The 13,205-nt window shown below is 59.1% G+C and overlaps 1 protein-coding gene across 1 annotated transcript in view; it reads right to left on the reverse strand.

Moving 5' to 3' along the window:
• Window positions 1-11,832, reverse strand: part of GRIN2C (glutamate ionotropic receptor NMDA type subunit 2C) — a 12,891-nt gene extending 1,059 nt beyond the window's left edge. Inside the window, exons 1-12 of the mRNA XM_077756071.1 lie at window positions 10,182-11,832; window positions 7,342-7,940; window positions 6,895-7,009; window positions 5,768-5,979; window positions 5,449-5,611; window positions 4,954-5,107; window positions 3,517-3,642; window positions 3,020-3,249; window positions 2,482-2,642; window positions 1,745-1,932; window positions 583-815; window positions 3-197 (exon numbers count right to left, since the gene is read on the reverse strand). Of these exons, the coding sequence (XP_077612197.1) occupies window positions 3-197; window positions 583-815; window positions 1,745-1,932; window positions 2,482-2,642; window positions 3,020-3,249; window positions 3,517-3,642; window positions 4,954-5,107; window positions 5,449-5,611; window positions 5,768-5,979; window positions 6,895-7,009; window positions 7,342-7,940; window positions 10,182-10,832 (3,027 nt within the window). The 5' untranslated portion in view covers window positions 10,833-11,832. The remainder of the gene's footprint in view (window positions 1-2; window positions 198-582; window positions 816-1,744; window positions 1,933-2,481; window positions 2,643-3,019; window positions 3,250-3,516; window positions 3,643-4,953; window positions 5,108-5,448; window positions 5,612-5,767; window positions 5,980-6,894; window positions 7,010-7,341; window positions 7,941-10,181) is intronic.
• Window positions 11,833-13,205: the final 1,373 nt, after the last annotated feature.

Raw genomic sequence — 13,205 nt, forward strand, 5'->3', positions numbered from 1 at the left:
CGGCTGCTGCCCCAACTCTCGATGGTGCGCGTGGCGCGGTCCAGGGAGCTGCTCACGCCCGCCGTGGTCACCATGTCGCGCGCCGCCTGCAGCATCTTGAGCACGCTGGCCTGGGCCGAGCCGGCGGTCAGGTCCGGGCTGGGCGGCCGCGCGGGGCTGGCCAGGCTCTGCACCCCGCTGAAGCAGCTGTAGATGCCCTGGGCAGCCGGGAGGAGACAGCCATGAGTGACAACTCCTCTCGGGGACCGCCCGCCTCCGAGTCCAAGCACCAGCTCAGACCTCCGAAGTCATAGGAAGCTACTAACATTCGTTAAGTGTCTCTTATGTGCCTGGCCCCGCGCCACTGTGAGAGCAATACTGTTATCTCTTCCTAGAGGCACACAGCTTGTAAATAGCAGTGAGGGCTCGAACCCGGTCAGCCTGGCTCCAAAACACTGTGGGAAAAGGGCTCTGCTTCTCTTCTGCTGTGTGACGCTGAAGGCCCTCAGTTTTTACCTCTGTAAATGGGGCCATGGCCAGCTCTGACTTATCTGGGTTGGTGCCCCTAAAGCTGGGACCTGCCTGGGGCGGGGTGGCACCCACCCTACTGAAGGCCAGCAGGAAGTCCAGCCGAGACGTGTTGGGCACCGAGTGGCGCAGTTTCCAGTAGACCAGGTGCTCCCAGGCAAAGACCAGCAGAGCGAGCCCCATGGCCACGAGCAGCATGTAGAAGACGCCAGCCATGTTGTCAATGTCCAGCTTGCTGCTCATCACCTCGTTCTTCTCGTTCTGGCAGATCCCTGAGAGCCACACCGTCTCCAGCTTCTGTGTCTCCCCTGGTGATGGGGGAGGGGGGGTGGAGAGGAACACATCTGGCTCAGGAAAGACCCTCCCAATGCTCACCCAAACCTGGAGCGAGGAGGGGTCTGGAGCCCGGTGCCACCTCCTTGCAGGACCACACAGGGATCTAGCCCAGCAGGGGCAGGATGGGGAGGGGGGATGGGGAGGGGGGGTGTCAAAGAGAAGGAAGAAAGGAAAGCAGGGTGGGGGCTGGGGTAGACCATGCCAGCCTTGGACATGCCCATCCCCCCACACGCCCAGTAAAAGCTTGCAGACTCGGTAAATGTTATCACTCACACCTGGGTCAAACCTACACGCCAGGCACAGAGCTCCACATACAGAGACTAAAAGCCCAGCTCCCCAAGGACATTCCAGCACCTTAATCGCTATCACTCTCATTCTGCGGCACTGACGGAAAATCAGACAGTTTGATCTCATAGCGCTGAAAGCTCTGGGTTTGGGGGCAGGTTCCGTTGGACTGCTTACATATGTGAGCCCCCTGTCCCAAGCAAGCCTGCGCCCCGGCTCTGTTGGGACTAGGCGGGCCCTTGGCACTACCCTAGGTGATCTCAAGATGGAAATGGCTGGGACAGGGGTCTAGAGAAAAAAGAAAGGATGTCAGCCTCCCCCAAGCCCTACTGTGTGGCCTGAGCTCCTTCCTGTCTTCCTGCCCTTCAGAGAGCCCCCTGAAGTCCTGTTTCCCACCTGGCAAGCCCACCTCTTCCCCAAGTCTCCATGTGGTCCCTCCAGATGCCCCCCCCCCACTCCCCCCTGCCCCAGCATCACTCCCAGAGGCCTCTTGCTGCCCACAGGCCCTGGGACTCAGAGAATGGTAGTGGAAATGCTGAATGGCCATCAGGTAGCTGTCCCCGCCTCAGGTTCCACGGCTCACCCTGGCCCCCGGGCCCCCAGCTGCAGCACCCACCGTCCCCCAGGAACTGCAGGAGCGCCAGGTCTATGGCCCGCTTCCAGTGGGAGTCCTTCTGCATGGCGATGCCGTAGCCAGTGGTGGCAAAAACCTTGCCAGAGCCAATGGTGACCAGCTTGCAGCCCTCATCCTTGCCCGCCATGTAGTTGAGGACAGCAGCATCATAGATGAAGGCATCCAGCTTCCTGCGGACAGGCCACGGGTCATGTGAGGTGGGGATACCCAACCTGGGGCCTGACAGGGGTCTGGCCCGCATGAGCCCGCTGAGCACTGACCAGGAGGGATGGGTGGGCAGAGACTTCTCTGGTTCCCCTGGGTGCTGGATGTAGAGAAGAGCCCTTTTCCATAATTCAGGGACCCCCACCTACCCTCCTCTCAGAGAGGCCAGGGGACCCTCTACCTCCAGAGGACACTCCCTCTCTGCCCAGCCCCTCCATCTCCCTTAGGACCCTAAGAAGGTCAGAGCCACCACTCAGACCAAGGCTGAACCCTGGTCAATATCTCAGCTGCATCTCTGAGCCAAATGGTGGGCATCCAGTTTCGCTTAAATCTTCACTCTGCCCCAAGACCTCCTTACCCCCTTTCCCAGGAGTCCTACAGGACCGCCCCCCCCACGCCCAGCCTCCACGTCCCCACCTTGGGTTTCCCAGGAAGGGCCAGAGAGCTAAGGCTGGTCAACGGGGAGATATGTGGGTAGAGACGGTCAGAGGGTGGGTGCAGGGCTGAGGACCCACCCCATCTTGAGGCTAGTGAGCGCATCCTCCACCGAACGCTGGTTGAACTTGACCATGTGGGTGTGCATGTCTCGGTAGTTGCTGCGAATGTTCCGCTCTGTGCTGCCATTGGGCACCGTGCCGAAGCGGAAGGGCGGGTACTGATCTTGAGGCCGCTGAAACTGCGGGCAGAGGGCAGGCGCCATACATCACCCTCCGTCCAAGCCTGGAAACACCAACACTCCTCAGCCCCGTCCCCGGGGCCCGGCCCTGGAGTCTGCACTTGCAGAGTGAGGGCACAGGACTCTGAGAGACTGTCCAGGCCACGCCTGTATTTTACAAATGGTGAAACCTGAAGCCAGGACAGGAAGAGACTTACCCAAGGCCACTCAGTCGGTGTACCTGAGCCATCCCCCCTTCACCTAGTGCCCCAGCCCTCTCGTCACCAGGTCTCCAGCTCCTTCCTGTCCCTGCCCCATTTCAGATTCCCCTCTTGTGTCCCACAGGCCTGCCCCTGCTCTCAGCACCCCTCGCCCTCTGCTAGCTGTAGCCCCAGAACCTTCTTATCACTGAGGCCAGACACAGTGTCGATGTACTGCTCCTGGATCATGAAGGCAGCCAAGTTGGCGGTGTAGCTGGCGAGGAAGATGACGGCGAAGAAGGCCCAGACTAGGACCATGATCTTGCTAGTGGTGCCTCGGGGGTTCTCGATGGGCACCGAGTTGTTGAAGACCAGTGCCCATAGCAGCCACACCGACTTGCCGATGGTGAAGGATGGGCCCCCAGACTCTGGGGGTGAGAGGGTAGGCACAGAGGGACTCGGGTCTTCACTCTTTCCTGGGTGGGGCCCGAGCCCCAGCCATCCCCACTCCAGGGCAAGCCAGCCCACCCTGTCTCTCTCCCTCCCTCCCTCCTTCTCCCCCTCCCCCCATATATCTGACTGGCCCCTGCTTGTTTTCGGGAATCCAGAGACCTCCCCCAGCATCCAGCCTTCTCTGTAGGGCCCCTGCAGCGCATTCAGGATGCCCCTCCTCCCAGGCCCAGGTGAGAGCTTACTCTTCCCACTGGTGAGGTTCTGGTTGTAGCTGACAGGGCTGAAGTACTCAAACATGAAGACCGTGATGGCCACCACGGTGAGACACATGACAAACATCATCACCCACACCGAAGGGCTGTAGGGCTCTGGGAACAGAGGGAGGCAGCTCAGAGGCCTCACTACTGTCCTTCCCACCCCACAGCCCAGAGCACTGGGTGCAGACAGGTATGTCCACGTGATCAAAGTGGGGCCCATCCGTCCCGAGGACTGAGCCAAAGGATCTCTGACTCTCAGAATGGCAGAGCTCCAGAAGAGACCCCTCCCCGCAAAGGGAGATCAGGCTCTCCAGCATGCTTGCTCTCTCCTTCCCCTCTGCCCTGGGACCAGGTCCCGTATCCCACCCCAGGAAATTCCCTTTGACTGTACATCTCCCCTGGATCCCATACCCACCCCCAACTTCCTTTACACCCCATGCTCTCTCTTCCTCTCCCTGCAACCTGCTCTGTCCCTCATCCTCTCCCTCCTCCCCACCCAGCCTGATCCCAAGTTTCACCAGCATGCCCAAGGAATTCTCCTCCCCTGTCTTCCCTCGCCTGCCAACATCGCTAACCACACTCCTGTTCCGGAAGTGCCCCGCCTGGCCCAGCGTGTATGGGCTGTTTGTTCTGCCTGGAAGCAGGGTCTCTGAGATCAAGTCTCACTCTTGATCCTACTGACAGGGCCCCGAAGCCCCAGGAGCTGGGGAGTCCAACTGTTCGGTGGCTTCAGTCTCCCAGAGCAAGTGGGCATTACTGCCATAAGCACTGTGTCCTTTGATACAATGCCCATCCTGTGGGGTGGGGGCTGTTGACTCCTATGCAGCTGAGAAGCCCTGCTCAGAGAGGTTCAGTGACTTGCTCAAGGCCACACAGCAGGAAGGAGATTCTCTCCTCTGCTCCTGGCTGAGGCTTGCCCGTCCTCATGGCTTTCTGGAAATCCCACACTGCAAGTCCCACTGACGTCCCGACAGGATGCTTGCCGACAGCCAGGACTATGGCTGTCTCCCCAGTAGCTAGCGTGAGGCTTGGCACATAGGGGCTGCCCCCAAAATGCTGGCTTCCTAATCAAGTCACCAATCAGCGCTCCTTCCCACTCTCTGGGTTGGATCCTCCAGCTCCCCGTGAAGCTTCTCCCCTACTGTCCTAGCCCCCGGGCACCTCCTGAAGTCGGCCTGCCTTCCCGGGTTTCCTGCCCCTCACAGTGACCCCTCCACCCTCCTCACCCAACACCCAGACTCAGAATGGAACACGGACTTCACCTCTTCCCTCTCCACCCTCCTGTCCTGCAGCTCAGGCGTCCGGCCAGCCTCCAAGGCCCCCACGGCTGCTGCGCTGGCCCTCTGGGGTTCACCCCAAGCTCCTTATTTCCACGCAAGCACCTCGGACCCCAGAGCCATCCCTGCCCACCCAGAGCCGCACCCAGGAAGGCCGAGGGGGAGACGGTGCCGTTGCTGCGTGCCACCATCACACTGATGCCTGTCTCCACGAAGGGCACAGAGAAGTCCACGATCTCGGAGCGCTCCTCGTTGATGGTGAGGGAGCCGATGGCCATGTCTGCCCGCTTGTAGTACACCTGAGGTCATGGGGGCCCAGCCCGGGTTGGAGGACAGGTCCCACAGGCTGGAGCACTCTCCTCAGCCTCCCCCGGCCCCCCTTCCACCACCCCCCTGTCTGAGTGGGCTGTTCCCATCTGGGGTCCTCGGAGCTCCTCTTGCCGTCCTGACCACTCTGGGAGTCACTGGTGACAGCCCATCCCCCCTGCTGCCTGGGAGAGCCTTAGGAGCTAGACTCAGGCTCTGCCCTAACTGACCCCCAGCACAGGAACATCTAGGGGGCTGAGTGATGTGTGGGGCCTGGGGGGGCAGGCAGGCAGGGGGGTGGGCTCAGGTGGACCTCAGGGGTGGTCAGGCCTACCTCCCCGATCATGCCGTTCCACACGCCTCGAACTCTCTTGCCGTGCTTGCCGTTGGTCACCAGGTACAGGTCATAGGAGAACTTGACTACCTTGGCCAGCCTCTTGAGGATGTCAATGCAGAAGCCCTTACAGCAGAGCTTGGTGTAGGGGGCTGTGTCACCACTGCTGCCACCAAGAGACCGCCAGTAGTCAGAGCCAGCAGCTCCCCCCAGTTGGGCATGTGGCCCCTGCCCCCATACCCAGGCATAAGACACACACGCTTGCCATCACACTGCAACACACAGCTCACACCGGGCCTCCCTGCGCACTCCTGCGGACCTGAAGGTGTGATTGCTCTGCCTGCGGCAGGGCACGGTGTTGGGCACACAGCCGCCCGTGCCGGGGTCAGGGCTCTCCACAATGACAAAGGGCCGCTCTTCCAGCGTGGCCACCGTCAGGTGCCGGCTGTCCACGACAGGCTGCAGAGAGGCACTATAGCGAGGCCACACCGGGTACTTCATGTGGAGGACACCGTGGTCCCAGCGCCCCACCTGCAAAGGGTGACCAGCTTCAGCCTGCGACTTCCAGCCCGACTACCCCCACCGTCTAGGTGGGGGCCTCTGGTGGGGCCTGCCAGGGCCGAGAGTCACCCTCCCTAGCCGGGGGACATTTGGGGCAGGAGCATTTGGAGAGCAGAGCAAGGGGCTGTGCGTGGACCAGAAGTGAAGGAGGCGGTGCTCCCTGCAGCCTCCTCCCAGCCTCTGGCCCCCATGCTTTCCCATCTAGGACCATGCTCCTGCTGGCCTCCAGCATCTTCCTCAAGCCCAGACCTGAGCCTGTCTCACCACCCTCCCCACCCCACCCCCACCTCAGTATAAAGTCCTTTGCCCAGTACTCAAGGTCTTCCACAATCAGGTCCACCTTACCCCCCTCACCCTACCCTTCCTCCTCAGTCCCTACACCCCCAAACACATCACTTTAAACTGCCCCAGACCCTCCTGCCCCTCTGTCTATACCAGGTTGGCATCCCTTCCTGATGGGCTCCTACTCAACCCTCCACAGCCCCACCCAAATGTCCTAACTTCTGTGAATCCTTCCCCAGTTTCCTCCTTTGAAGGCAGAACTGATTTCTGGCCCTCCTCTGTACCCCCACAATGCTTTGCACACAACTCTCCTCAAGCACTGACATTTGTTGACACGTCCGTCTGGCCAGCATAGCTGTGGGTTACTCCCCCAGGGGCAGGACTATGTGATAAGAGTGCTTGATCAGTTCTGTAGTGGAAGGAGGCTAGGGTTCTAGGGGAGCCCTGAGCAGAGATGCCTCACCCACCCTGGTGCAGTGCAAATATTTCAGCTGAGGCCTGAAGGATGAGGGGCTGGAAGAAGGGCAGAAGGGACCCTCTGCTCAGCTGTGGGACAACAAAATGAGACGAGACCGAGGGACCCTGGGCTCACCCCCTTCTCACCATCTCCCAGAGGCGGTGACGGTTGAGGGCGATCACAACCATGGTGGGCTGGACCAGGTACCCACCAGGACTGAAGGAGAAGTCTCGGCCCTCCCAGGTGACATTCAGTAGGTGCCTGCGATGGGGGAGAGAAACCAGGTGTCCCTGGTTAGCTCTGCCTGCAGCCCTGCCCAGGACCAGACGCCCCCTCCCCCACCTTCTACTACGTCACCGTCACCACCCCCAGGGAGCACTGACTGTGCACTTACTGTTCTGTGTCCTTGTATTGACACCCCTCCCCCTCCAATCCTCACCACAGGCTCATACTTGGCTTATTTTCAACTGAAGAAACTAAGCCCAGAGAGGCGAGGTAACTTGTCCCCCGGCACCAACTAGTGGGAGGTGTGGCCACCCAGGTCCTCTGAAGCGCCGCCCCCCACCTACCCCGTGCCCTGGGCAGGTGCCCACCTGTAGAAGGCCTTGCGGGCAGGGCTGACGGGCCCGGGGTGGCCACGGCAGTCCCCAGCCGGGGAGGGCAGGGCGCCGTGCTGCCGCTGGTAGCCGTGGGCGCCCAGGGCCAGGATGGCTACGCCGTCGCGGACCTTCTGGCGCAGGCTGAGGCGCCAGCTCTCGGTGACGACGCTGATGAGGCCCACGGGGAAGGCGGCGGGAGGCGCGTCGGTGCTGCCCAGCGCCAGGCTGGGCACCAGCCACACGTGGCCGGGCCCCACCAGGCCGGCCTGCGCCGCCTCGGCGAAGAGCACCTCGGCCTCCTCGCGCGAGCAGTAGGCCACCAGCACCGGGGCGTCGAGCTGGCGCAGCAGGCGCTGGGTATGTGCGCGCTGCCCTCCCGGGCCCAGCTCCAGCGTGAGCACGTCCAGCAGCCGCCAGCTCAGGTAGCTGGCGTCGGCGACGGCGCGCACGCCCTCCAGGAAGAGCGCGTGCCCCGGGTGCAGGCTGGTGATCACGGCGAACGCGCTCCAGTCGTACTCTTCCAGCACCTTGAACAGCACCTGCAGCTGCTGCTCCAGGGAAACCCCCAGCTGCAGGAAGGCTGAGCCCGGCTCCTGGGGGCGGGGCGGGGCCTGAGCCGGGGCGGGGCTCGGCGCGCCCCGCCCCCCAGCTTCCGCTCCCTCCCGCCCTCCCCTAAGGCGCCCGGGACCGAAGACGCCGGACGTCCCGGGAGCCCCCGTGCTGCGACACGCGCCTCCCGCCCCCGCTGTGGTCCCTAGCCCCTGCTGCCCATTAGAATCATCTGGAGGGCTTTTAAAATTACTCTCGCGAGCTCGCACCCGACCAATACTGGATCAAAGATCAGCAGCAGCAGCTGTCACCTGGGAGCTTGTTGGAAATGCAAATTCTCAGGCGCATCGCACACCTACTGGATCAGAGTCTCTGGCGATGGCGCCCATGAATTTGTATTTTGACAAGCTCTTCAAAGCTTGAGCCCGCTAGTTTGGGAAGCAATGCCTCTCAGACCAACTGAATCGGAATCTCAGAGAAGGGACTCTCGGCATCTGTATTTTTTCTAAAGGACTGTTAAGATAGAGAGCCACCCACCCTGAGAGCTACTGTCAGGACCAAACATTACTGGGGAAACACTCCACGGAGCCCCGGGGGTGAGAAGGTTCCAACTCCCCACCGGCCTCCACCATCACAAATGTCAAGGGCACTGCCAGCTAGAGCCTGGACTAGCACAGTCCGCGGCTGACTGAGGGGTCCCTCCTGCCACTGCAGTTACTCCAGGATGTCACCACACTGCGCCTGCTGTCCCCGCCTTTTTTTTTAAAAAAAAAAAAAAGCAAATTTGGGACAACCCTACAGGACAAGTAAGCCAGTTCCTTCCGCAAACAAATTGCAAGTGAAATGGAGGAGGATCCTAGAGATTGTGGCTCCCAAGCCACATCAGCCGATCACCACGTGGAAACTTAATCTGTTTCTTGATTCAAGCAACCAAATTTAAAATTAAGCACTTAAGATGTTTATGAAACAGTGGGGAAATGTGAACACCGGCTGGATATTTGATGATGTTAAGGAATTTTTATTTTCTTTAGATGTGATAATGTGTGGCGGTTTGGTTTTTAAGCCCTTATCTATTAGAGATATATACTGAAATATTTCTGGACGGGACAGTAGGATGCTTGGGCTTTGCTTTAGAATGACAGAGAAGAGGGGGCAGGGTTGGCCAGGGGTGGATGGTACATGGGGCCATTACACACTTCTACTTTTATGTATGCTCAAATTTCTCCATAATAAAAAATAATCATAGGGGCACCTGGGTGGCTCAGTTGGTTAAGCGTCCGACTTCGGCTCAGGTCATGATCTCACAGTTTGTGAGTTTGAGCCCCACACTGGGCTCTGTGCTGACAGCTCAGACCCTGGAGCCTGCTTCCATCTCTATGTGTCCCTCTCGCTCTCTGCCCCTCCCATGCTCATGCTCTGTCTCTCAACAATAAAACATTAAAAAATATTTTAAATAAAATAAAATAAAAAATAATCATAAAAGAAAGGTAAATCAGATAGGTCTCTCCCCTAAACACCTTCTTTGGCTCTCCAGTTACTTAGGATAAAACCCAAATATCTTCCTGTGTGCTCAGAATCCCTTCCCCTTCTCCAACCTTCTCTCAAATACTCCCAGCTCCTTCCACCCGGCTGCCTTCACACCACCTGGTACCTCCGGTGGGAATATCGCCCCTCACTCAACCCACCACACACCTTGCCAACTCTCTCCCATCCTCCAGGCCTCAGCTGCGAAATGATTTCTTAGGAGACCTTCTCTGACCAACCTCCTACCCAAACGGGGGCCCTCTTAGACCCTGCTGTGTTTTTCCTTCAGCATGCTTGCCCCAGCTGTGACTGCAGATTAATGTGTGTTTAGAACTTTCTCCCCACGGGCTGCAGATCTGTGAGGGCATGCCTCCCCCATGCCAGGGACAGCGACCTGACCCCAGGTGTTCCCCCTGCAGGTTAATTGCATCAGATCCCCTGCCCAGCCTGGCCTCTGCCCCTGGGGCTGGAGCCTGACCAAGGAAGGCCCGAGAAGCAGAGAGAAGGTGGGCCAGGGCTGAGAAGACACAATGTGAAAGCAGCCCAGGAAGTTTATCTCTGAGAACATGAGAACATAATTCCCACAGCCTTCTCCCCCCATCACCCATGTCACACCCTCAGCCCCCACCACCCTGCTGGTACCACCCAATGCCAGCTCCCCAGAGCTGAAGTCTCCCCCTGGCCCAGACTCAGCCCCACTCCTGCAGCCCCAGCCCAGCTTCCGGCCCAAGGGATGAGGGGACGTGAGTTTGGACAGGCACCTTGGGGGTGAGGACCACAGCAGAGCCCCCACTGATGCTGAGGATGGGCACGTGGGTCTGGGAGGAGATGAAGTCCAGGATCTGGGCCACGGCCTCGGTGCCCACATGGTCCTCAAAGACGATGCCGTGGACGCGGGCAGCGCCTAGGAGCCCGCAGATCTGGGTGAGGAGGCTGCTGGGGTTGGTGCTGTTGACTCCCACGGTGAGCGGCTGGATCTCCAGAGGCAGGTCCACGAAGCTCTGGGAGGTGAGGCGGGTACGAGCTTGGGCCTGCGGTGGCCCCGAGCTGCCAAACACTACGGCCACCGTCACAGCTTGCTCACCCTGCCCCGGGCCCAGCCCTGCCCAGGCACCTAGGAGTGAGGCGAGCAGCAGGGCCGGCCCCAGGGCGCCACCCATGTCCACCAGAGGATCCTGCAGAGAGATCAGGGTAGGTATAGGGGGGGAGACAGAAGCGTGAAGAGAAAAGATGAGCACACGGACAGAGGTGGGGAGGTGAGTCAGAGAGACACGCATCCCAGGGATGAAAGAAAAGAGGGGAAAACCTCCCTCCACAAAGAGAGGCAGAGAAGGAGCTGAGCGTCCCCAGGGCAGCCTGGAGGGGTGAGGGCAGGAAGAATGTGAGTCCCCAGAAGTGCTCATGACTTCCATTCTGCTGTTGAACAGCTTGCTTGGCTGCAAAGGCCAGAGCCTTGGAAACCCCTCTGTCTGGGCCCTACCCCGAGGCGACACACTGAAAATCTGGTGCCCAGGTGCATGGATTTGAGTCAGACAGACCTGAGTTCAAGTTCCAGCTGTGCCACCGACTAGCTGTGTGGTCCTGGGGAAGTCACTCGGGTACGTTTTCTTGCGATAACACGGGGCCTACCTCGCAGCAGCATGGAGGCTACCCACGCCTATCAGCATCCTTATCCATAGGGACAGCCCCACATCCAGGTGACAGAAGGCAGCTTGTGACACTCTCTGCCCCGCCTCCGTGTTCTCCATCCTAAACTGAATCTAACATCCCTAAGGGCCCTGCTCTGCGCGCCCTGCCCGGCATAGAGCTTCGTCCTCTGGACATTCCCACTCTTCCCCCGGGGCCTCAACTTAGCAGTACCTACTTTACAGCAGGACGATGACACCACTGACTTGTTCAGGACTCAGGGTCACCTGGAGCCCTGAGGTGTCTCACATACGAGCAGCTTCCCCAGGCCATTGCTGGCGTGCAAGATTTTTTTGACCTAACCCAAGGGCGTGAAGCGTTTCCCCGTTAAGTAAACATCATTGCTTTGGATTGGAATCAACAGCCAAGCCGGGGAGTGATGCCCACTGATGCAGCTCTCCCTCCCAGCTGGCCATCGGCCACAGCTGTGCCATCCTCTCCATCTTCATCACATCCCCGACAAAACTTCTGAACAGGGCGGAGGCGGGGGAGCCAAAGGGTGGCCAGGGTGAACCTGGTTTAATTTAGGCTGAGAAGACAGGATTTTTGGCAGGGGAGGGAATGAATACTCATTCTGGTGCCCTTGAAGTCTCCCCCCCTCCCCACCCCCGTGTACGGTTTCCTAGCACACCGACTTAGAATGTCAGCCCAGGCACATGTGTGAGTCTGAGATCAGAGCTCAAGCCACGTCGGGCCACACCATGCCTCAGCTACCACCAATCAGGGGTCTCAAGTTATACCTGCAAAAGGTACCGCCATGTTTGCCCTCCGCACAACCCCCCCCCACGCCTTTCTGTGCCCATCTCTGCTCACAGCCCAGTCCCAGTAGGTCCCCTGACCCCTGGGCAGTCCCAAGCCTCCCCCATTTCTGCCTCCCAGCTCTGAGCTCCAGCTCTGTGCAGCCACCAGTCACATGTGACTATGGGCACTTGAAATGTGGCTCGTCTGAACTGAGGTCTGCTCTCAGTGCAAAATACATGCTGGATATTGAAGACTTAGCATGAAAACAAGAGCATAGAGTATCTCAATTTTTTTTTATATTGATTATGCGTTGAAATACTGTTACATGCATGGAGTCAAATAACATACACAGCTAGAACAAACCTCACCTGTTTCATTTTAACTTTTTCTAATGTTGCCACTAGAAAATGTAAGATGATGCATGCAGCTCTCATTTTGCTTCTTTTGGACATGACTCTTAGATGTAGGACCCAGGCCCTCCCCCAGCTGCCAGGGGGCACTGCCCACAGAGACTCTCTCTGGGACTGAGAGAAGAAGAGGAAGTTGAGGCAGGTGGTACCTCCCTCCAGAAGTGAGCACAGAATACGGCTGCATGGGGAGAGGGGCGGGGGGGCTCCATTAGGCAAGTCTCTGAGCTTCAAAGAGCAATGGGCAGATTCAGACATTCAGACTCCAGGGTCTTATCACCACATGACATCCAGCCTCCCCCACAAGGCCGGAGGGTCACAGCCCCGGCCCCCCACCCCTCCACCTCCCATCCACCACCACCTGGTCTGAAACGTTGCTCTGGCCACCGCACCCCTCCTCAAACAGCAGAGCTGCTCCCGGTGCCCACAGATGAAGTCCAGACACCTTGGTCCCATGATCAGGGCCCCACACACCAGGACACCAACCCATTGTCTCCCCTCCATAGTCACACTCCTGCCAGTCTGTTAGCCAGACAGCCCCCACCGTCCTCATCCCCAGGTCCTTGCTCTGTCGCTCCCTCTGGCTAGAATGTCCTCTTCCCACGGCCTCTCCTGTCTACACAACAAAATTCCAGAATTTTCAGGGTCCAACCGAAATCCCTCTCGCATGGGGCACTGGCCCTAGTCTCTCTGGGCTCTGGACACAACAGCTGAGAAGACATAGGGTCTGGGTGGGGCTGTAGGCCACCTGCCCACTACCCCACTCCCCTACCCCCTCCTGGGTTGGAAAGATCCCTGCTCACCACTTCGATGACTGGCAGGTATTTGCCCACTGGATGATGCCCCTGCCATACACCTGACTTTGTCTTAGGAATCTCTGCCCGCTCCCCAGCGACTCCCATCTTTCACTAATAGGCTGGTAAGTTAATGAACACCAGGACCCGCAAAAAG

The sequence above is a fragment of the Crocuta crocuta genome, unplaced genomic scaffold (assembly GCF_008692635.1).
Source record: "Crocuta crocuta isolate KB4526 unplaced genomic scaffold, BGI_CrCroc_1.0 scaffold50, whole genome shotgun sequence".
Taxonomy (NCBI): domain Eukaryota; kingdom Metazoa; phylum Chordata; class Mammalia; order Carnivora; family Hyaenidae; genus Crocuta; species Crocuta crocuta.